Source organism: Pipistrellus kuhlii, unplaced genomic scaffold (assembly GCF_014108245.1).
Source record: "Pipistrellus kuhlii isolate mPipKuh1 unplaced genomic scaffold, mPipKuh1.p scaffold_m20_p_2, whole genome shotgun sequence".
NCBI classification, from domain to species: Eukaryota; Metazoa; Chordata; class Mammalia; order Chiroptera; family Vespertilionidae; genus Pipistrellus; species Pipistrellus kuhlii.
This window is the reverse complement of record NW_023425515.1, coordinates 127,200,245-127,224,472: the sequence shown is the minus strand read 5'-3', so window position 1 is coordinate 127,224,472 and position 24,228 is coordinate 127,200,245. Positions and strand designations below refer to the sequence as shown.

The 24,228-nt window shown below is 39.8% G+C and overlaps 1 protein-coding gene across 1 annotated transcript; it reads right to left on the bottom strand.

The window, feature by feature from the left end:
• Positions 1-2,512: 2,512 nt before the first annotated feature.
• NRSN1 (neurensin 1) lies at positions 2,513-20,802 on the bottom strand. Its single transcript, XM_036446890.2, has 4 exons — positions 20,644-20,802; positions 18,804-18,873; positions 13,209-13,406; positions 2,513-3,349 (listed from the first exon to the last, which is right to left on the bottom strand). The coding sequence occupies exons 3-4, from the start codon at positions 13,395-13,397 to the stop codon at positions 2,951-2,953; spliced, it is 588 nt and encodes a 195-aa protein (XP_036302783.1). The 5' UTR covers positions 13,398-13,406; positions 18,804-18,873; positions 20,644-20,802; the 3' UTR covers positions 2,513-2,950.
• Positions 20,803-24,228: the final 3,426 nt, after the last annotated feature.

Genomic DNA, 24,228 nt, shown 5'->3' with positions numbered 1-24,228 from the left:
TAAATTAAAAAACTTCTAGGGACCCCATTCAATCATTGGCATGGACAATTAGGAACGTTGAGAACATATAGGACCATCTCTCTGAAGATGACAGTTAGGAGATGTCAGGATTAAAAATAATAATGGAATAAAAAAAATTCATAGCCTGGGGTGGGTGGTGAATTAGGTGGTCCTTTGTAAAAGGGGTTAGACTTATAGGTAACTTTGAATTCTAGAACTTGGTCCAATGTGCAGGAGAGTTAGAAAGATGGGTTTTGGAATGACATGAGAGTAAGCTTTCTAGCCATATAGAGCCATCATAAGATGTGGCGGCTTACCCTCTGAGGCAGTAGGGTTCAGCCACTGAGGTGCCCAAGTGGACAGAAGTTGCTGGATCAGTGCTGACTTGAGGTGGGTGGGGCCTTCTGCCTGGGGTGGGCCCACATAAGGTTTCTACCAACTCCATGTGCCTCTGCTTACATATCTAGCTGCCAGATCTCCTTTCTCAGTTTCAGCACCTTCTCTCCTGCCTCTGTCCCCATCCATAGGTACGTAGTTACACTTTCCTCCAAAAGTTTCAGTACAGACGGGAAGGCTTGGCTCAGTCAAACAAACAGGCTGAGGCCAATGCTCTAAGAGCATCTGGTATGTCTTACCATTAAGGTCTCCCCAACCGAGCCTGAAAATCACTTTAAAAAGCATTTGGTCTGCTACTCCCTGCCCTCAGATTACCCAGGGCCTGTACTTTTTTCAAAGATCAAGTTATGTTTCCTTGATCAGCATTTGAAGCCTCCCAGTAGTGCTTCTGTGTTGGGTACCAATGAGCCTTTTCTGCTTTCCTATAAGATCTCTGGCTTGTGGTCCTGTGTGCTTATGCATTGAAATAGTAAGGCAATTAATGAAGTTAGGGGATCTATAACCTATATAAATTTAAAAAACTTCTGTTTCCTATACCAATCAGCCTCTTTTGTTTTCCTACAAGATCTCTCAATCCCTCCTCCTTATAAGTCCCCACTCTCTTAAGGCCCGGGCAGGACAGGAAGGACAGGCTTAGGCTGAGCTAATCTTTCAGACCCAGATCCTACTGTATCCATCTCAAATCCTTTTAGGCCTTTGAGGAATAGAACTTCTTTTTAGTGGCTACCAGCATGCCTATACCCAAAAGCTTCCATGCCCTACAGCTATTATTTCTCATTTTGAAGGCTTTTAAAAGCCATCTCAGTAGGTTAGAGCATCATCCTGATATACCAAGGTTGCAGGTTTGATCCCAGGTCAGGAATCAACCAATGGATGCATAAATAACTGGAACAATAAGTCCATTTCTCTCTCTCTCTCTCAAATCAACCAATAATTTTTTTTTAAAGTCCAGTCTCTTCCTCAGAGACTCATTGGTACCCAACACAGAAGCACTGCTGGGAGGCTTCAAATGCTGTTACCTTGAGCAGGTGCTAGGGGGCTTGTAGGCTTCAAAGAATAAAATGTTAAAAAATATTTCCATAGGGAGGTAAAGAACTTGAGGAACTGGAAGGATTTCTCCCAAATCTGGCCAGTGATCCTTGCTGAGGGGCCGATTTGCCCATGTTTTACGCTAGACTAGGCAAAACAAACAGTCTGCACAAAAGAGCACTAATTGCTTCATTTATTCCTCCATTTAGCCAGGGAACAGCAGAGCTCATTCAGTCTCAGGATGGAAAATTACATGATGGAGAGAAAATAGCCACACTGAAGGAATGACAATGCAATTTGGGTTCTGCTGGTTCACATACTTTATTTATCCAGTGAAGGAAGGGGAGAGGGAAGGTGGAGAACACCAAAGGGCACAAATTCTGAGAGAATAAATACCAAGGTCACATCTTCCATTTTCCTCAGTCCATTTAGATCCACATATTTAATACAAGTCAAAGGGATGAGACGAATATCTTGCTGGAGAATAAAATGTCTTATTGGAGAGAAAAAAAAAAACCCTTTCAAGGTTAATATCTACTCAGTGGTTTCTTAATTGAGGATGGCTTCTATTGTCTTTATAAAAATATGGCAGCCTCCTAGAAACTGCCAGGGTTAGATATTGAAGGGTAGATGGATGGAGGCCACTGACTTGGAGGCTTTCCTGGAGTCCAAGTTTCAAAGAACCTCACCTCACCATGGTGAGAACCACAGGGCAACGATGGCAAAAAAGGAACCTCAGACATCACAGCCCAGCACCCCCATTATACAGATGGGGGAATGAGGCCTGGGGAATTAAATTATTCCCCTAAGGTCTCACAGCTAGTTAGCAGTAGGAAGTCCCCAAATTTCTTGGTTTCTAATTATGTGCTTTTGGGTACATTGTGTCCATAGATTCTCCCAACATAAACTTCTTTCTGAAGATTCTAGAGTTGGCAATTTCAGCTTAAGTGAAAAACAAACAAACAAACCTAAACAGAAAAGATTTGTAAAGATCTCTAACAAATGTATCCAATCTCAAGTACCTCATGTTAAGATATAGTGAAAAGACTAATAATGTTCAGGTTAAAATCGGGGAACTCGATTTTTCTAGGAACACATATAACAATATCTTACATGTAATGAGATGGGAACAGAAGGCAGCACCACACAGGAAAGATTAGAAAAACGAATATTAGAAAATGAAGGGATCATGGTAGTGACTGGTAGGCTGGTCTAAAATGTCCAGGGCTTTCCAATAACACGGGAAATTACACAGAGCCACAATCTATGAGAGGGGAGTTTCAGGGGGCTCCTGAGGGCACACCGAGGCACCCTCTAAGCAGCTGGCGCCTGTGCTCAGGTCGGCACATGGCATCCCCCCTCACCAGGGCCACTGAGCCAGTGAGTGTGAACTCATGCCCTCTGCTGCGCACAGCCTATGACAGCCACGGGGCAAATCAAGGCCAAACTCTTGTCTTCTCAAATGCTGGCCTGCTCCATGGTAGCCATGTGTGTAAATCAGAGAGGAGAGGGTGGGGGAAGGGGTTCAGGTGGCCAGGACAGGCTGGACATTTTGAACCCTGGACAGAGTGACCGGTATCTTTGTTTCCCCGGGGCCTGGAGCTTTTGTAATGGGTTGGGTGTGGGCCTTGATGTCTGCGATTCGCTCTTTAAACTTTTGCTGCAGGAATTTTTCTTCTTTGGAGTAGCTTTTCGCGAGCACTGACATCAGCAGGCACCCTGCCATGGACGTGCCCCCGATGCAGAAGAGCACGGCCCCCGCCAGCTTGCATATGTCAAGGGCTCCATTAAACTGGACAGCGTGTGTGTCGACCACCATGAAATCGGCTTCACCAAAAGCTTCGATCTTGGGTGGCACAAGAAAACCCACTGCCAGAACAGTCAGTCCGAGAACCACAAAGATGGTGCCGGAGATGAGTCCGACCTAGAAAAAGAAAGACACAATGAAGCCAGAAAGGTGAGCACAGAGCCTCAGCTCTCCCCGAGCCGTCCAGGATGGGCCTTGTTTTGGGGGGAGGAGGAGGAGTAGATTTTCCCAGCCAGCCCCAAATACATATACGAAGCCTATATAATTTTCTGGTAAAGAAGACAGTGAAAGGAGCACCTTTCAGAAACTGCAGTGCTGTCTTAATTTTTTTCCTGAGCTTTCGGTGTGCACAATGCTTTGTTGTTGACAAAGCTCCCTTCTGCTTACATTGTCTCACTGGGAAGAGAAAAGCAGCCCTGATATCCAGGAGCTGGCCTGAGTCTACCTTGGCCTTTATGTTGTGAGCAGCTGCCCAGAGTTCAGAGAGGCCACGTTGTCCTCCTGTTGGCACAGTCAGTCCCACAGAACATCAATAGACAGGTGCTTTCTGCCCCAGGATGAAGTAAGACTACTTCACAGTTTTCTCTGAGCACAGACCAAAACAAGGTCAAATACCCAACACCACCTCTCCTCTCGTCCAATATGAATGACTGCTGCTTCTAGACCAATTGCAGCTTTAGTCTCTCCCTGCAGATAAGACCCATTAAGAAATTCAATCATAGAATTGCCCCTGACAATCTAGGTGGAGCTCCTAGTCCCTTAGGCCCTCTCCCAACTCACCCAACTAAAGCCCACATCCTATATGTCCTTCCTCACACTCCCTTACTGAAATAGTCCAGGAGCCTTTACGGTGTCATCTCTCTCCCTATGATGCTTAATAAAGTTAATTGTTCACTATATAGGTATTTCCTGGTGATTCTGGCTGGAAGACAGCGACAGTCTGTGTAACTAACTACTTACCCCTTCCCCAAGTCCGTGGGGATGGAACCATAACCATTTAAAGTTAAGGAGATGTAACCTTGCAGAGGGTAGGTCACAACCCAGGATGAACAGTTAGCAAGCTGCAGAGGCAGGGCTGGAAGCCACATATCTGACCCCAGGCCAGTGCTCTTTCTCTAACAAGGAGCTATTTGGTTGGGCTTGTGCAGATGCTGAGAAGTGGTAGGAATAGCAGATGGAAATTACACCACATGAGCTCAAGTTGTAATAAAATGTAACATGCTGAAGACGGAAAGTAATATACCATTTGGTGGTTTAAACTCAGAGGTTTGGAATTAACAGACACAGACTTGGATTCTAGCACTGCCAACTAGCAATGAATCATATAAGGAAAGTTACTTAAATACTCTTATTAATGTCCTCACCTATAAAATGATAAATGATAATAGTACCCACCTCATAGGGTTGTTATGAGGACTAAGAGATATTCATGAAAGGCTTAGTCCTTTGCCTAAGTAATACATTGTAATTAGTAGTTATTGTTTGGAAATGTACCTCTTTTAAAATTACACTACATTGGCAACCACATTACAATTGCTCAATACTTAGAATAAAGAACAGCTAACATAGTTATTTATTTTTTAAACACATGTCTCATTTCATCCTGTCTCTAATTGCTTTTAGTTAGAATAATAAGGTAGGAAAAATAACCAAATGCATAACACCATTTAATCTTGAACATTTAAAGTATGTTTACTTAACTTATTTATTAATTAAATCCCATGGTAATACACTAATAAAGAAGGTTTATATAATAGAAAAAAAAATATTTGCAAACCCATCACCTTAACAAAGGGGCAAAAGGAAAATTAGTATTATTGAGCACTGTGAACCTCAAGAAGAAATATATATGCAAAGAAGAACTGATGATTAATTGGACTCAAATTCATAATCAGAGTCTAAAAACTGTTGCTGGCAGAGGTCTCATAAGAAAGCCACAGGCTGAACTGTGAGTCACCTGAATTGTACTCCTGCTCAAAATGAGCTGACTCTTATAAAGGAGTTCCTGGCATCATATTTCAACCAATAGTCTGAGACCTGCCTCATCTAATCAGAGCTACAGAGCTATACCCTCATTTACATATTTACTGACCAATCAAAGCAGCTCCATAATAACCAATCAGAATAGGATTCCAGCCAACCAAGACATTGCTATTTGAACCAATTGAACTGTGGAAATTTGGATTCCTGATTTACATAAAAATAGACTAATCTGGGACCAAGGTGGAAGCTTTTCCTATATAAAGCAAAGCTGACTTTGGGAGCTGACTTTCAGTTTCTGCTGGAGGCTGAGTTTCTCCAGCTTGCAAATTGTTTTAACTGAGTAAAGTTTCTTCTTTTACCACACTGGGCATTGGGGACTCTTGTTGGCATTGGAATGGTGGCAGTGATCTTTTGCTGAAAACATCTATTATCACTTAGGCCTAGTGCTAGATGTACTTTTCACTTTATCCTCACCAGCCTTACGAGAGGTAGATATTTTTATTCCTATTTCACCTATCAAATGCTGTGGTTTATAAGGTTGAAGAAGCATAGTTAAAGGTCCTATAATTAGCAAATGGTTTGATTGGCCTCTATCCCAGGTCTTCTAAGCTCTCCACCTCTTTTATTCTCCCATGATACTTCACCAATTATAATTTTGTATGCTGCCTGATATTATTTGCTTTTATTACAATAAAGTTTTGTTACCAGAAATGGACAAAATACCATTATGTAATAGTGTGAGAAAACTTAAAAACAAACAAAAAAAGTCAATATAATCTCTTCTGGAAAAAAAAAAGAAACTATTCTCCATAAGACATAAGTAGTACAGAAAAAAATTGGGTTATAAAATAGCTTTCTATTTTATAATTTCAAATAGCTTTCTACATTTTTCTAAAAATGGTGGTGAATAAATTCACCATCAAAGAATAACCATTATTTAAACATAACTTAAAAAATGACTCACATTGGAAAATTTTGAATGCACAAACTAAATTAACTTAAATATCCATGGTGACTTGTTTCATATGTCACTAAATTACCTTCCTCCCTAAGAACTGGCAATAATTTTCAAAAATTGAGGGCAGCAAAAATGTATCCATCTTAGCTTCTAAATTTCTTAAGAGTAACTGAGGCCAATGCTCTCCAGCTTCTATTTCTGTCTTGTCTTTCCACAGCTCTGATCCCAGCCTGTGCTCAATAAATATTCCTGACTGGCTAACATGAACCACCAGGCTGCTGAATATGGAGCCACGTCATTGATTCTCAGAGCAGTCTGCTCTTCAATTGAGCAGTGCTCTAGGGTTCAAAATTCATGCTTTGGAATAGTCGTCAAAGGCTCAAAGGCAAACTATGACTTGTAGATGGCAAAATGTCTGCTCACTTCAAGAACTGAAAAGTGGCTGGCCTCCCTGAGCCTTCTCCCTTTTCCTTGTGATATCCATGTACCAGAGAGATAGATGCCTACCATCTATGGAGGGAAATACGATGTAATGAAAAGCTACCTCCAAAGAGTCTGAAGGTACCACGAATGTAAGTCTAATGGGAATCTTTAAGAGATGCTCCCAGAGAGGCACTCTAAACCTGTTAAAACACATCAGGGAGAAGTTGGGATGGTAAGCATGAAGGAGCATAGATGGGATCAAACTTCCCTGCATCTTAACTTTCCTCAGAATATAATGGAGATGGGGAGGGATGCTGGCATGCATCAGCTTAATTTAGAATACTGGAAAGAATAAAAAATCTTGAGAGAGATGCTCAATATCACACTGTCTCTAAGTTGCAGTGGTCCTAGATCTAAGAAGATAAGGGCTCTATTAAATAGAGTTTTAAAAAATGCAATACATAGATCTTTAGAGGGTTGAAGAGAGCAAAGCAGCCCTGTTTAGGGCCATGCAGAAGAGTTGAAATACTTTGTGGCAAAAGGCCTCCCCAGGCATACCAGAGCAGTCCAGAGCTGTGGGGTGCTCAGATTAATACCAATAGTGAGAGAGAAAGACCTCCCCGAGCTGTGACAAAGCTTAAAGACAGCAGCAAGGACAGCTTTTCAATTGTAGTTTCTGGTGATTCCCCTGGGTGTGGGGAGGGAGCCTGTGTGAAAACCTACTCCTTGCTGTTGGAAGAGAGGACTGGATAGGGAGGAAAACTTGGATTCCAGAAATTCTGCTGCTGGGGGCAACAAGCCAGAGAATGCTGTTATTTTGACCAACATCCCCTTCGTTGTATCTCCGTGAGCTGATGAGTTCTGAAAATGCAGTTTACTCCAATGAACAGATTTGGCAGCAGTAGCAACGCAGCTGTTCTGGCAGCGAGGAGGCAGTAATGACTGTTGGAAGCAAGAACTAGTATGGCAGGGAAGAGCAGCATGTGGGGGGAAATGCTGGATGGAGCTAAATGTGAAAGGAGCCATCTGGGTTAGAGGTAATTCAGGGGAAGCACATCAAGAGTGAAGACTGGCTTTTCTTCATTAGCCCTGAGGGCTGCTGCTGACCTCTCCGTAGCAGGAGCTGACTTATGAGTAGTGTCAGCTTGCCAGCAGAGATAACAAATTCTAGCTTAATCCCGAACCTTCTTGCCTGACCTACCTGTCGAGACATTGAGCTTTACAAAGTTGAAAACCTATGCCAGACTAGGATCTAGGTCCTTTTACATGCCTTACCTCCTACAGGGTTCAAGCTCCCTTCACCTGGGTGGTGGTACCCATTATCCTGCATTAGTTCTTCTACTTCACAGAGGCTCTGTTCCTTTCTTGCACATGAAAACATCCAGCTGCTTCAATCTTCAATATCTGTTCTAAAACTCTGCGATCCTCACTAGCTACTGCTTCAAGTCATTCCTGCTTTTGACAGCCAAGTTTGGTCCTCCATGAAATTGCTCTCTCTGAGGTCATTAATGACCTCCTAATTTTCAGATGCCATGTGATTTTTCTTATCTCATTTGAATATTCTGCAGTCATTGTGTTAAACACTCATGCTTCCTTCAAATCCTCACCTATTGTTTACCCCTGATACAACTCTCTTCTCTTTTTTACATCTTCCCCTTTAACAATCTACTCTCATCCTGCTTTGCCAGATATTGTTCCTAATTATTGGTGTTTTCGAGGGTTCCACCTTGATTCATACCCTTTGTTCAATATGTTCTCTCTAATGTTTAATCTGCTGCTGACATTTCAATACCACCTATATACCAATGACTTCCAAATCTTCACAACTTGAGCCTAAATAATTATCCTGGACTCTAGCCTCATATTTATAAGTCAATAGGAAGATTGTTACAGTCCTATATGATAAACACTCCCCTAAAAGTAGTCATAGTAGTAACTGGGAGCACTCAGTGGGGAAGTGGGGGGAGAGACAAGAGGATATCCCTAAAACGCATCAACCCAAATATTCAAAATGGTACTCCTTCCTTCCTTTCCATTTTTCCTATCTGTGTTCCTGCCAGCCACCCATTCACTGACTCTTTCCTTACATTTATAGTTAATAGTGAGTTAAAGTATATGGATTCTATCTCATAAAGTTCTCTTGAACCTTGAATTACCACAGCTATTCTAATGGCTCAAACCATTACTATATCTTGCTCTGATAATCACAATAGCATTCTCATGGTTTCCATTGGTAGACCTATCCTTCTTCATGCATTCTTCAAGTCCTAAGAAAAACATTTAAAAATACAACGAACATCACATGGATTGTCTCTTAAGAGGCTTCCATAGTGTTTCTCATTTCTAGTATGAAATCATCTCCTTAATATCTAGTAATATATACTTTGAAGAGAAATAAAAGTAAGTTTAAATTCTGACTTAGCTTGGGGAAAATGGAGAGATCGGGGCAGATAGGAGGAAGGTCTAGAGAGAAAAGAGGGGGAGCAGCTGCATTAGGTTCTCCCCATCCTGTGCTTCTAACTACTTTGACTACTTCTAAGTGAATGTTTAGAATTTAGGATTGTAACAATCTTTGTATGTGTCTATCTTTTCCATTTGCTATATTAGTAATATGCCTTATTCACAAATAAAGAATAGCATTTTATTCACAATTGAACTCCAGAGTCTAACACATATTTTGTGCACAGTGGACCTATAAACATCTGTAGAAAGAATAGCACAGTGAGATGGATGCTATGTAGATCCATATGACAGAGCAAATAATCTACCTCAGCCCCATTTGATTCCAATCTCCATTCTCATTAACCCCTCCATGCTGCCCACTGCCAGGGAGCTGGTTTGAGGGCAGAGTCCCATTGAGACACTATGAGCCGAGTCCCCAGGGAAATATCAACATGACCATGGCAACATTATAATGGAAGAGGGGAAGGGGAAGCTCAGAGCTTGAACCACCTACATATGCAATTTGAAATGAAAAAATAAAATAAAATAAAATAAAATAAAATAAAATAAAATAAAATAAAAAGAATCATAACAGAAACATATGCATAGCCAATTCCTTTCTCTGTATTGGTAGAGAGCACTTCAAAAATCTACTGAAATGAATTCATTTATATTTACAATGAGGAAAGGCCAGGGTGGTTGGTTTATTCCATTTGTAGGGGTGAGGTCTCTAAGACAGTGATTCCTAGGTTATTCACGTTGACTGAAGGGTTCTGAATGCCCAGTCCAGGTTAATGATTGGAATATGAGTCTAAGATTTGGATTTTGCTATAATATAATCTCTATGAGGCTATGGATTTTGCCTGTTTTTCTTCTCTACAAGAATACTTTTTTATTCTGTTTGTTATAAAATAAAAGGGTCGAAACCAGTTTGGCTCAGTGGAAGAGTGTCAACCTGTGTACTGAAAGGTCCCCGGTTTGATTCTGGTCAAGGGTATGTACCTTGGTTGCGGGCACATCCCCAGTAGGGGTTGTGCAATAGGCAGCTGATCAATGATTCTCTTTTACAGATGTTTCTAACTCTCTATCCCTCTCTCTTCCTCTCTGTAAAAAATCAATAAAATACATTAAAAAATAATAAAAATAAAAGGGAAAAAATATTGAATATTAAAATCTGAAACCTGGGGTTGGTAATTTACTGTGAGTTCTTTATTTCAAATACAAACTTTTTTATTATTTGATCAACTTACAGCAGAATAAATCACATAATCATCAGTGCTTTGGATCCACATAAATGCTGACAATGTTCTGTATGGCAGTGGCATTTTAGGCTCTTGGCACAACAGATCTGTGAGGCAAATATTTGTTTTTTGACACATACTGAAGCAACCACCCACTTTGTGGGTAAATACAGTATGTGCCAAGCTTGGCTCTTTATTTCATCGGTCCAGGCCAGTAAGGATTCATCAGAGGTGACAGGGCAAGGATGATAGCTTGACCAATTCTAGTACAGAGCACATGACCCTAGTGAGATTTTTAATTAATACAGGTCTTGGATAATCTATGTTAACAATTGTTATCCAATATTTTGTTTATTAACTAGATTTCCAGTTTTATTTCCAATTCAGGATTTAATGTTCCATATGGCACCTGGTAATAGTAACTACTACATTGAATGCTTATTGAGTGAATACATTGTTCTAAGCACTAGGTAAATATTATCTTATTTAATTCTCACAAATTTATCTAGTTGGTACTATAATTATTACCATAAGAGTCCCACTAAGGTGAATTACTGTCCAAAGTTGCAGAACTATTAAATGGAAGAGCTGATATTTGAACCATGCAGTCTGAGGACAGAGTCCATGTTCATAATCATAATATTGCATTGTCTCTTGTTACACTATTGCCAATAAATTGCAAGTTTATGTCAATATCAGTGTCTAAAATTGTGAGATATTGTGGGAGAAAGTCGGAATGATTGGAAACCCCTGGGAACAGAATGTTATACTTGGAGGGGACCAGAAACATCATGCAAGGCTGTATCTTCTCAAAACCCCTTCCAAAATCCTCAGCCTTTTCTTTAAAAAAAATATATTTTATTGATTATTACAGAGAGGAAAAGAGAGGGATAGAGAGTTAGAAACATCTATGAGAGAGAATCGTCGATCAGCTGCCTCTTGCACACTACCTACTGAGGGTGTGCCTGCAACCAAGGTACATGCCCTTGACCAGAATCAAACCTGGGACCTTTCAGTCTGCAGGCCGACGCTCTATCTACTGAGCCAAACTGGTTTCGGCCTCAGCCTTTTCTTTATTTCTAAATGTTGGCATGTCCCAATGACCCTTCTCTTCTATGTCCCTACTGTCTTCCTAGGGGATCTCATCTAGTCTAGTGCTTTATATATATTCTTTTAAAAAATATTTTACTGATTTTTTCCAGAGAAGAAGAGAGAGGGATAGAGAGTTAGAAACATCGATGAGAAAGAAACATTGATCAGCTGCCTCTTGCACACCTCCTACTGGGGATGTGCCCACAACCAAGGTACATACCCTTGACCGGAATGGAATCCAGGACCTTTCAGTCCACAGACCAATGCTCTATCTACTGAGCCAACCCAGTTTCGGCTATATACATTCTTTATACCACTGACTCTCAATCCATGAGCTGCAGATCAGTATAGTTAAATTGTCACTAGAGATTTCCATTTGCGTGTCTAACAGGCATCACCAACATGGTTGGATAGCTGGAATCAAACTCTTAGTTACCCACTCATCCCATTGCTCTCCTGTGTTTTCCATCCCAATAAATGATAACACCATTCACTAAACAGCTCAGGCTACAAGCCTTGGAGTCATGCTTGACTCCACTTTTACTTTTATCTAGTTCAGCATGTCCTGACAGCTTGGTCTTCAAACTTTATGCTAAATTTGACCACTTATCACCATCTCCACTAACATCACCTTAAGTCACCATTATGTCTTATTGGAGTAGTTTAATAGCTCCTATACTAGCTGCTTCTATGCTTTTCCTTCTATAACCTCTTTTCTGTATACTAGCCAGAATTATCCTGTTAAAGTACTAATTTGATCACATAATTCTTCTGCATAAAATGTTTACATGGCTTCTCATGGTTCTCCAGGTAAGAGTCAAAGTCCTCGCTATCATCTTTAAGGCTCTACATATGTCATCTGAGCCCTGTTGTTTTCCTGAATCCATCACCTTTCCTTTTCCCCATTTCATTCCACTTCAAAAAGACTATACCTCTTATTATTTTTTCAAATACATCAAAATTATTCTCATTCCAGAGCTTTAGATATGTTATTTTCCCTAGATAATTTTATGGTCTGCTCCCTCAGCTCATCCTCATATTTGCTCAAATATCTACCATGGAAACCTTTCTATGATCAGCATATCTACATACCTGTCCTCCACCACTCCCTGTCCTCTATTCCTGACTTATTGCTCTTCATTGTACTTGTCACTACCTGACATTCTATTATGTGCTTTTTTCTTTATGGTCTGTTTACCATGATAGATGGTAAGTTCCATGAGAGCAAGGGCTTTTACCCCTCTTGCTTACCCCTCCAAAATCTCCAGCATTTTGCAACATTTTGGCACAGAATAGGTGCTCACTAATTATATGTTGAATAACTGAATATACTGTCTCCTTCATTAGAGGAAGTTGATGATCATATATCTGGTAGAGCTCGAGCTGGAATACAGACCACTTTATTATGCCCCAGTATTTACTCTCTTTAAATACCCAATTACTTTCTTTCTAGTAATTATTACAACTTGTTAAATAATACTCACCAAGACTGTAAGAGATGCTGAAAGCATATAGTATTTTGCCAATGAATGGCTTCACAATTGATGAATTTAGTGACACATTAATAACAGTAGCAAAAATAATAATGAGAGCAATTGTATTTATTAATGTTTAACCTGAAAATCAACAAAAATGCTGTCTAGAGACTTCGTTCAGCTCAGGGTTTATATTCTATTGAAAATACTTTTCTAAGGGAAGCAAACTGTATCTACTATCTCCAGGAGGGATGCACAAACTTAGTTCCGTTCCTAAGCTCAGTGTTCTCTACAGCTCTACAGTACTTACCATATCCAATAGCTGTTGCATTTCCTAAGTTAAACACATGTTTCTGACTTACCTTCCAGAATACTGAGCTCCACTTGTTAGGTGATCTCTGGATCTGGAAATCATCCTCATACTCCCAGATTGAGGTGGTACAGTCCTCATAAAACTGGTGCAGATAAGACCGGACTCCATAGCGCTGGTACCCGCCCTCAGCAGCAGCTGGTGCCGACTTGGACCCACAGACATTGCTGCAAGAACTCATCCTTCCCAACTGGAATGACAATATCCATGTGCATCAGCCTCATGGGCTCTGGCCTCAGGATCAAAAGGCATATTAAAGATGAGAACCAGGCTGAGTAGTGTCAGCTTATTTGAATAATGCTATTAAGAGAAAAGACACTTTTCAAACCTGCCTTTCTTGTAAGCTTAATGCAAACTTTCTGTAAATACTCAATGATTAGAATTGGTTCTCCATGAGTAAAATCAGACATAACAGCACAGCTCACTTAAACTATGCAAAAATGTAAGCATGAAGGACATGATAAATGGCAACAAAGAGGTTGAGTTTTCATTGTCTTGACAAAGTAATCTTTAATCTCTAGGAATCCCATAGTCTTTGTATTTACATGTAAAGAAATAGGTAGGCATTTCTTTTCTACAGATGGAATTTATCTTGGGCTGTCCTCTCAGATGCTCAATGGTGTTCCCTTGTGGAAACTAGATGGTGTTACTCTTAGTAGTTTGAAATTCTGCCTTTGGATCTAATGTATCTTGCTCTAACATTTTAACTTATTATCAAGTTGTACAGCAGCTTTATTAAAAAGCTTCTGAGAAACTTGTGCTTCCTGCTTTATTAATCACAAATGACTTGGGCAATAATTTACACCTCAATAACTGTAACATCAGGTAGTTCAGTAATTATTTGTGGTTACATCTGTCCATGTGAGATGCCAAAGCATAATGTAGAGAGTAGACCCAGCTTTTATTATCTTTCATGAAGTGTCTAGTATGAATAAGAATTCAGATAATTGTTAAATGAAACTATATTCCAGATAGGTTGTTTGGGACTCTGCCTTCTTCTTGGTTGACCTAATCATTACCCATAGAGAAAGGCATTTAATTATTAATCCATAGTGGGGGAAAGTAATTAATGAGGGATAACAATTTTAGTGAGCAAGAGAATTCTCAGTTATTCTCTGTTTTTTTCTTTGTTTTTCTGATCTCCATATAAACATAGTATTGTGTAGCTGGAGGTATGAAATATTGTTCAGATTTCTCAATTATCCTCTAGATTGTTTTCCTTCTATGGACATAATCTCAAAATGCAAAGCAAGGAACAATATAGAAGGGCATTTTCACAATTGAACCAGGGCTTGTGCTATAATTCAAGTTAACAGAAGATATAATAAATATTTTGAATTACTTATCAAGAAGCCAAGTAGTTGTGTATATCCACAAGGAAAAAATAATGTAAATTTGTGTCCAGAGCCCCTGTGTGGCCACTTAGTTTGGTTGGACATACTAGACTCATGGGCTAAAAAGCAAAGTTGAAGCCAGGGATATTTAACATTTTTTTGCCCCATGATATAAACACAGATTTTACATTACAGTTCATAACAGTAACAAAATTACAGTTATGAAGTAACAATGGAAATAATTTTATGGTTGGGGGTCACCACAACATGAGGAACTGTATTAAAGGGTTACGTCATTAGAAAGGTTGAGAACCACTGATCTAGGAGGAGAGATCAAGAGAGACTTTTTTTTTTTTTTTAGCTTTTAAACATTTCAAATCAATAGTGTAGAATGTACTTTGCCTAATTAGAACAGCAAAGTCTGATGGATCAGATTTTGTAAACCTAGTTGTTTATCCAACAAAAAGCATTGACTCAGTCTGTAGATTCATGGCCAATGTCTTCTTTTGTTAACCTAGTTTTCATATTTTAAATGCCAGGATGACTTCTTTAGTACTATTTACTTAATGCTTGTACAATGAAAATGATTAATAAGGACTATGACTAGTGATTTACAAGTAGAACATTTTTAAGGGCACTTTCTTTTAAGACATTCTAACAAAATCTCAGTCAAAAGGTGATAGGATTATTATTACCAATTCTGCTTTGCTACTGAAGAAACTGAGGCATAGATGAATAATCTGCTAAAGGTTATACCATGAGTCAGGGAGCAGATGAAACATGACAATACATGCACTGAGTCACATACTTAGATGATTAGAACCAACTTATTCAAATATATATTTTCAGATTTTTCTATAAAGTGTCAGAAACTTTAACATAAAAAAGGGCAAAAATAGATATTATGGGAGAAAAAGAATCCCTCATTGCATTAGTAAGACTTATTTTTTTTTGTTGCTGAAGTCATTCTTCCTTGGGATTGAGCTTTCATGCAGAGTAGCACTGGGTGATATATTTTAGTCATTCCCTGCACAGCTTGTCTCCAGCACACCAGATTAACTGTTTCTGCTTTATAGGATGAGACTCAGCAATGCAACTTTGTTAAACACAACATGGGTAAAATCATAAGAGAGACAGGAAGTGTGATAAAACAAATGTTTTTGAGGCTGAGTGATGGAAGGCTATACTCTAAGTCAGAATCGATTTTAGTGATGCTATATTCATTCAAGAAAAGGAATCTTAATGAGCCTTTCTCCTTTGTCCAAGCACAGCAATGTGATCTGCACTGTGCTAAACCATCAGAGCAGAGAATAGGCTTTAATGCTAGTTCTTGATCTACAATTTACTAGTTATGTCATCTCAGGCAAACTCATTAACCACTCTGGGCTCTGGTTTTAAACCTTAAAATAAGATGGTTGTACTCTCATTCTGTCTAGATATAGTGGTGCAGGAGTCTTTGGCCATGAATCTACAGAGCGGGTCAATTATTTTTGTTGGATAAAGAATGGGGTTTACTAATTTTCCATTCTTTATCCAACAAAGATAAACTCCTTCTAAACTCTCATGAATTGATTGTCATTGTCCCAAATTCTGCTTTACTATTGTATGTAGGGAACTTCAGTTCAAAAGAGCGTATAAGTTACTAATTGGGTTAGTTACTTGGTATTTAGTAGAATAAATGGTTGTGTTTGGTTTGTTTAATAAATTAACTTCAGTATCATTGTATGTGGCCCACAATAGTAGTTCCTGGGGCCTTAGAGGTTCATACATATAACTTGGGATTAACTCCAAGAGAAGAATGATCACTGGGAAGAACATGAATGTTAAAATACAACAAAATGGAATGAGAATGTTTCCCCTACAAAATCTCAACAAAGAGTTACATTCCTCATACATAAGCCAGCAACTTTTGGCCCAATATAGAAAATGTTACAGTAATTGGAATCTACCTGCTTAAATAATACATCCAGTATCATAAATAGGATACATGGGGCCTCATTAAGAACTGAGTAATTAGAGAAGAAATAGAAGATATATTCAAGGCTTTTGAGCTTGGCTCATTATTTGTTTAATGAGCAAGTTCCATGAGAATTCTGATATTTGTATTTCAATAGCTATAGCAGTATCAACAGCAAAAACAGTAATGTTAAATCTATGACTGTTGTGAAGTGACAGATCCTAGAGGGCTCCCCTTTTTTAAGAAACCCTTAGCACCCCAAGAAATGCATGAAAAGGGGTGGAAGAGGTGAGTGAAAATATTTCCAGTATTGTATTTAAATGAATTCTGTGAATATTCATTTTATAAACACTTCTTGTGGAGCCTGTTGCATCCTCATTTCCAGCATGGCCATCGTTTTTATTTTTTTAATATACTTTCATTGATTTCACAGAGGAAGGGAGAGGTATAAAGAAAGAGAGAGAAACATCAATGATGAGAGAGAATTATTGAGCATCTGTCTCCTGCACACCCACACTGGGGATCAAGTCCATAACCCAGGCATGTGCACTGCTGGGGAATCGAACTGTGACCTCCCCATTCATAGTTCAGTGCTCAACTGCCGAGTCATGTCTGATGGACTAACATGGCCCTTTTGATGGAGCTCAAGCAACTCTGGTTTCTTGGTCATCTATGAAGAGGCAGTTGTTTTTGTTCTTCCTGAGGACATTCTAGGTACTGATAAGTGAGGATCCATCCATTTGTTTTAATTTTTTTTTGTAATCTATCTATCTCAATTGCATGTATACTTATACATTAAATGGATATTCAGTTCTTAGCAACACAGCATACCTATCATATCCCAGAAACCCATAAGAGGAGAAAATCATTTCCCTTCCAAACTTTTTTGAGAGGTTTTCTGCAATCTGCATATTAAATATCACCCTCTATCACTCTCTATCTCCCTGTAAAATCTGTTTGTCTTCATTGTTTTTGTTACTACCTGATATCCATTATGTATGCCATGAAAGACCAGGTACATGATAGACTGTGAGCTTCACAAGGGCAGGGACTTCTGTACTGTTTACCACTTTGATCTAAAGCACTTTGAAACTTCTTGGCACAGAGCTCTGCCTGGGTTGATGTGGGTGATGGCCTGAGTGGTCCTTCATTTGTCATTCCTCTGTTCCTTCAGTGTTTTTTAAAGCCCTAATTATGTGCTAGATTATGTGAGATACTGTTACAAAGATGAGCAGGGCACAGTCTGTTCTCAATAGACCCTTGGACTTGAAGGAGAAGTCTTCATAAGGCAATAATTGCAGTGGAACAAGTACCAATACCGTTCCATTTGCAGCAGAAGTACAAATACTGAGAATCCCTTGAACAATTCCTCTATTTGGCAAACAAACTCACACATGTGTTATTTTGATTTCTATGTATGCCAATATACTACAGTGTCAATTTGTTGGAAATTTGAATTTGTCTAGTATATATAGTTACTTTTTATTTTACTTAAAAAATGTTCATAGCCATGAAAACAGAAATAAATATTTATGCCTCATGAAATTCTAAGAATATTACTGATTTTATATTACTTGTCTTCATGGCCTCCTTGAGAGAAGACTGACAGAAAATTGAGGCATAAAAGGGATGAGTGTTTTCCCATGGCTCTGTGTGTGAGTCAGTTGTTGAGTCCAGGCACAGGCCCTGTTCTATTTATTCTACTTGAAATATCATTCCATTTTCATACTGCTTTTCTCTCCCATAAAATCATTCTGAGATAATGAGAGTGAGCTTCCCATTAGAGCCACTTTTCCACAGGGCCAGCTCTGCAAGGTATAGGCACATGGCTGATTTAGACCATTTACCCAGCACCAAACCAAAAGGTCAATTCACTTAAAAGATTCAGACTCACAGTAGATGCAGGAAGAAGTGAAAGCCTGTTCACAGCTTTTTCACTTCTTAAGCAGGCATCCTAGAATTATATAAGCATAACCTTGAAACTTGAAAATGTGTTTCTAGATCATTTCAAAGGTATTTCATTCTCCTGTAATAGTGGTAGAGTTTGTGGCTCTAACTTAGAGCTTTTTATACCCTGAAAATCAATGGCTATGCATCTACCATGTAATTTTTAAAGGAGGGGTGATGACATGCAATTATCTTATTATTTTACTCCTTCAAGATCTATTTTTAAGAAAACTATATAATGTCTAAAATCAAAATGAAAAGAACCCATATTTTTTTAAAATCTCTTATTTGTCTACATGCAAATGACAAGGTGCTCATAAATCAACACGTGACAAGGTTTGAGTCTGACCTTTGAAGTCCTCTTCCTCTTTTTGTTATTTACTCTTTTACCTTTCTTCTTAATGGCACATTCTTCAAGCCTATTTAAGAGGAAAAAAAATCTCTGAAGAATGTGATCTAGATAAAAACCTAACTTTCATAAGCCATTTTTACAAATTACAAAGAATCATTTTAATGTTAACAAAAACATTAACAAAGAACTTCTTGTTCAAGAAAAGAGATAGCTTTTTAACAAAAGTATAACATTTTGTAACTTTTTAATGGGCTCTTGTGAGTTTATAGAGTAAATAAGACAATACAAATGAAAAGAGCCCTGTAAACTATAACACATTATGCAAACACTATTATGATTTTTATATAAATTATATCCCATGCAGTAAATAATACCACTTAGACTGATTCATTTGTACTTTACAAATTATAAGTAAAAAGATTACATGCTTCCTAGATACTCCAAAAGTAATCTATTTGGTGCCTGTTCTATTATATTATAAAATAAGTGAGTTTTATAGCCATTGAACTTTCTGATCTAGTACATACACTTTAGACTTATTAAGACTCTTTGGTTGATTTACCCATTAGGTTGGTTTTCACTCCTATATCTATTTTCTTCCTATCCTGATAATTTTACTTTTCATCTGACTAAGAAAACCAGGTGCCCATGCAAAATTTAATTAAAAAGTCATTGCCAGCAATAGAGCTATTGGTTTCATGCATTACTCTAGACATGCAAAATAAAATAATAACTGGGGGCAAATTTTTCAAGAGATCATTAAGAATTCTTTCTGATGAACAATTCCCATTCCATTTAAGGAAAACCTCAAAGATTTGAGGTTGAATAAAGCTAGTTGAGAACTGTTTAACTGTTTTCAGTATTTTGTAGGTTCAATGCATATGAATCATAGCCAAATTTTCTCCGAGGTTCCTTTCTTTGCTCCAAATTTTTATTTTGTAGATATCCTGAATCTGATAAGCAAAAGAAAACAAGCAACTTTCCTTCCTTCTCCCCCTTACTTTCCTCTCCCCTCACTTCCCCGCCCTTTCTCCCCTTTCGTCTTCCCTCCTCTTCCCTCCCTTCTCTCCACCCGCCCACCCACCCACTCTCTTTCATCTGTGCCTGTATCAATTAAATTTCCATTCCTTATCAGTTGCTGCACACACACCCCCACCCCCAACCTGACGGTTTTCTTTGCAGGAATTGACTCCACACTTGCCCTTCACCAAAGGCTGGCCTGGAGCCAAGGAGCTCTCCAAGGTTCTGAAAACATTTCTGCTACTGAGCCAGGAACCAAACAAAAAACAAACAGAAAACCAGCTGTTTAACTGCAGCTCTGTTTTCTTTGAGGTCATCAGCCTTAGTCTGACCCCTACTCAACCCCCCTTTCTAACCACACAAGAATTAGGTCCTGAGATAATATCAAAATACTTAGACATTTTCAGAAGTGGCAAAGGAGTAGGGAGAGCAAGTGGGGGTTAAATTCAGTCTGGAAAACAAATCAAACCAGCTTCCCAAACTCCAAATACACAACATTCACTCTTACCTAATATACAACTTACCTTGTCTCACAGTTAAGAAACTCTTAAGTTTACCCCTATACCTTCCAAATTCTTACATAACAAATCGTCAAAGCATGGAGTTTGCAAACCCTGATTTGCTCTTGGATTTTGTAGATTTATGCACATTAATACACATGACGAGAAATAGGAGGGAAGGAAGGGGGAGAGAGAGAGAGAGACGAGAAGAGAGAGAGAGAGAGAGAGAGAGAGAGAGAGAGAGAGAGAGAGAGAGAGGAAGGAGAGGGAGAACTGGAGGACAAGCCGAGTATATATCACCGCACCCTGGGCTTTACCTGTCCCCTCCAATCCCCGGACCCGTGGAGCAAGTGCAGCCTGCTAGCCGCAGATCTCTCGCTGGGGTCCCATCGCCACCGCCGCCTCCCCGCTGCTCCCGCCGCACCAAGCTCACCCCGCACCTGATTGACAGCTGGGTGCCCGCGTGCGTGCCTCCGAGTCCTGCGCAGCCGCTGTTGCTGCTGCCAAAGGGGCGGGATCCGAGCTAAGCCGGCTAGCATCCAGTGGGCGGGTCCAGAGTGGTGAGTGGGCGGGGTCCCGAGCTCTGAGGTGCCTGGGCCATCTTCTGGCCAGCACTTAGGGCCTGTGCTTCCCTAGAGAGCATCTGCTATGTGAAAGTCTGGTCACTGTGCCCTGAAGAAGCTCATGGTGCTAGGATCGGCCACCTTGTCTGCTTTTCTGCCTGTCCACCCTTTTCTTCTCTTGCCCAGCATATTGGCTGGCCATACCAGGCTCAGTACACGTATATTTTTTAATGAATAGAGAAGGTAGACAGATGTCTGATTCTCCACCATTTAGGATGTGTAGAGGCTTCTCCCACCCTGTTGTTTGTTTGTTTTTTTTTTCCTTCAGGATACATGGGTGAAGAGCTTCTCTGACTCCCAGAGTGCTGCCCAGAGGAAAGAACCTGCTCCCCTCTGTCTGCATCGGGTGCCTTCAGTTCCGCATCTTGCCCTTGACCCCAACATCAGGAAGTCTCAGTGGGTGAGATGGGAGAACAATGAAGGAAAGGGATTAAATGATGATATTTATGAACACACACACACACACACACAAAGACAACAACACGCCAGAAAAATAAAATACCTGTGAATAACTCAGAAAATTTGTGTGGATATAGACAAGAGATTATATGAATGACCCTAGGTTCATGAGATATTCTGCAGCACTGGTAAGTAGCATTTAATGAAAATGATTCCCAGGGTAGTTAACATTTAAACAACCATTCTACATATAAATAATTACACCTAACATTTACATCATGGGTGGGGAATGTCCAGCACACGGAATCATTTGGTCTGGCCCTGCCAAGGTGTTAGGGGTGAGTTAATTAAATGTTTGACCAAATATAGCAGGCTAATTTTTAAGTTGATAATGTTGCATGGCCCATGAATGATGTTATAAATATCCAAATGGCCCTTGGCAGAAAAGATTTCCCCATGCCTGATTTACACAGTGTTTACTATGTGCCAGTTATTGTTTTAAGCACATTACCCACACATTAATTACACATATTCTATGTCATTAAATCCTCAGATCATCCCTAAGTAGTACGTCTTCCTTTTTACTCCAGTTTTACATATGAAGAGGCAGAGGTAGAGAAAGAAATTACTTGTATCCATGATGATACAAGCTGGCAATTACTCATTGCAGGCCACCATTAAAGGGGAGAGGTGGGCTGGAATCTACAGGGTTATATCCTGGAGAGGAGTTAGGGTATAAGTTATATTTTGCCTAAAAATCACAAGAAACAATTATTTTTATTAAACAGTGAACAGACCAAAGCAACTATTGAGCAAATGTTTCAAGGGGAATCAAGGATAGGGATGTTGTCTTTGTTCCACCAGTCCACAAGTCTTACCCCAGTTTCAACACTACAGTAGATGCCCTTATCCAAGTGGCATGTGGTCCATGACCCCAAATAGTTGCACTGAACCCTGTATATACCAAACACACACACACACACACACACACACGCACGCACGCACGCACGCACGCACACACACACTCGCTCGCACGCGCACCTGTAACAAAGTTCAAGTTATAATTTAGGATTTTTTCTTTCCTAATTAAGTCAAGAACTTTTACCTTTCACTTAAAGGGAACACTTTACAGCTTTTCTGAGGCATAATGTAATTGCCAGCATCACTATTCTCACACTTTCAGGCCATAATTAAGTAAAATAAGGATTATGTGAGCACAAGTATTGTGAAATCTCAACAGTTGATGTCATGACCGAGATGGTTACTGAGTGACTAACAGGCAGGAGCACCCATAATGTGAAGAAGCTGGACAAAGAGATGACTCATGTCCAGGGTGGGACAGTGAGATGGTGTGAGATTATGTCATGCTCTGCAGAACAGTGTACAACATAAAACTTCTGAATTGTTTATATCTGGAAATTTTCACTAAATATTTTTAGACTTCGGTTGAGTGCATATAACTGAAACCTCACAAAGCAAAACCCTGGATGGGGAGGGAGGATTACTATACTTTTCAACACTACTGAAGTCTGTTAGGTGCCATTTTTTTCTTTCTCCCCTCTCAGTATTCATGAAAGTGCATTTTTTGGAAGCTTTGACAAGTTGCTTGTTGAATTCTCATATTTAGTGTATGGATCTGTTGAATAATTATTTATTCTTAGATTGTGAATGACCCGTGTGCTTTCCCATCCTTGAAAGCCCATAAGAATCAGCACACATGCAAACATCTGGGGGTTCCCAGTGATACTTTTGTCAGAGATTGGGCTGCAAGAAGGGCAGGGCTGACTTCTCAATGTCTACCTTGCTGGTTTCTGCTAAGCACCTGGTCTCTTTGACAACACATGAAGAATCCATCATCCATTAATGCAGAAAGGTAGTTCAAATAGGAGTTGACATTAGACAGACATGGGTTTTAATCCTGGCTCTGCTAATTCCTACTATTCAATCTGGTCAAGTTTCTTCACCAAACTGTACCATGTTATATTCATCTATAAAACGGTTATAATAATATATATTTCTTATAGTTAGAATTAAGTGAAGTTATTTTTATAAAGTATTTATTATAACAAATATTCAATAAGTACTGAAACATAATAGTCAATAAGTTATAAATATTACTAGAGGCCCGGTGCACAAATTTATGAATGGGGTGTTCACAGATGGCTGGCCTGGGAGGATAGACTGCAGAAGGAGGTTAGCCACTGGCCCCAAGGAGGGAGCCATCTCTCGGCCTCCCTGAGAAAGGGGCCATGTACACTGCCACCCACTCCCAGTTGACTGTCTCAGCCTGGGACCTGAAGGCCCCAATAGGGTCGGGAGAGAAGGCAATGGTCACCAGGCTGGGCACAGAAGGAATGGATGCCCTGATACCCCTCAGTTTCCCTCCTTCCTCCTCCCCTCCCTCACTGCTGTGCTGCTATCACAGTGGGCAGGAGGACCTCTAGGAAGGAAGAGGATGGGAGAAAGACAGACTATAATTTCAAGGGCTGACTTTTAATAGATCACAGCAAAGAAGGTGTTCTGCTACATACAAAACCCCAACCCGGTCTCTACAAATGGTTTAGCACCAGGGGGCAATGGGGGCCAACAGGCTGGGGGGAGAGGCTGCAGGAGGTTGGCTGTAGGAGTGCACTGATGACCAAGGGGAAACTCCTGTGTTGAGCATCTGCCCCCTGGTGGTCAGTGTGCATCATAGTGACTGGTCAACCAGTAGTTCCAGTTGTTTAGTCATAACAGTGGCTTAGGCTTTTATATATAGATTATTATTATTTAGTTAAATGTGGGAGTCTATGAAAATTTTCAGCATGGAGACTCAAATCTTCTAAGTTTGGTTTTCTAAGCACTCTCCATTTGTCTCATCTCTTGTTTTACCAAATCTAC

What these genes read in the sequence shown, in the direction of transcription:
- NRSN1 (XM_036446890.2), bottom strand. Translation starts at nt 13,397, where the DNA reads ATGAGTTCTTGCAGCAATGTCTGTGGGTCCAAGTCGGCACCAGCTGCT. An exon ending in GGAGCTCAGTATTCTGGAAG is followed by an intron (nt 3,350 to 13,208) that starts GTAAGTCAGAAA and finishes TTCTTTTTCTAG; the next exon opens with GTCGGACTCATCTCCGGCAC.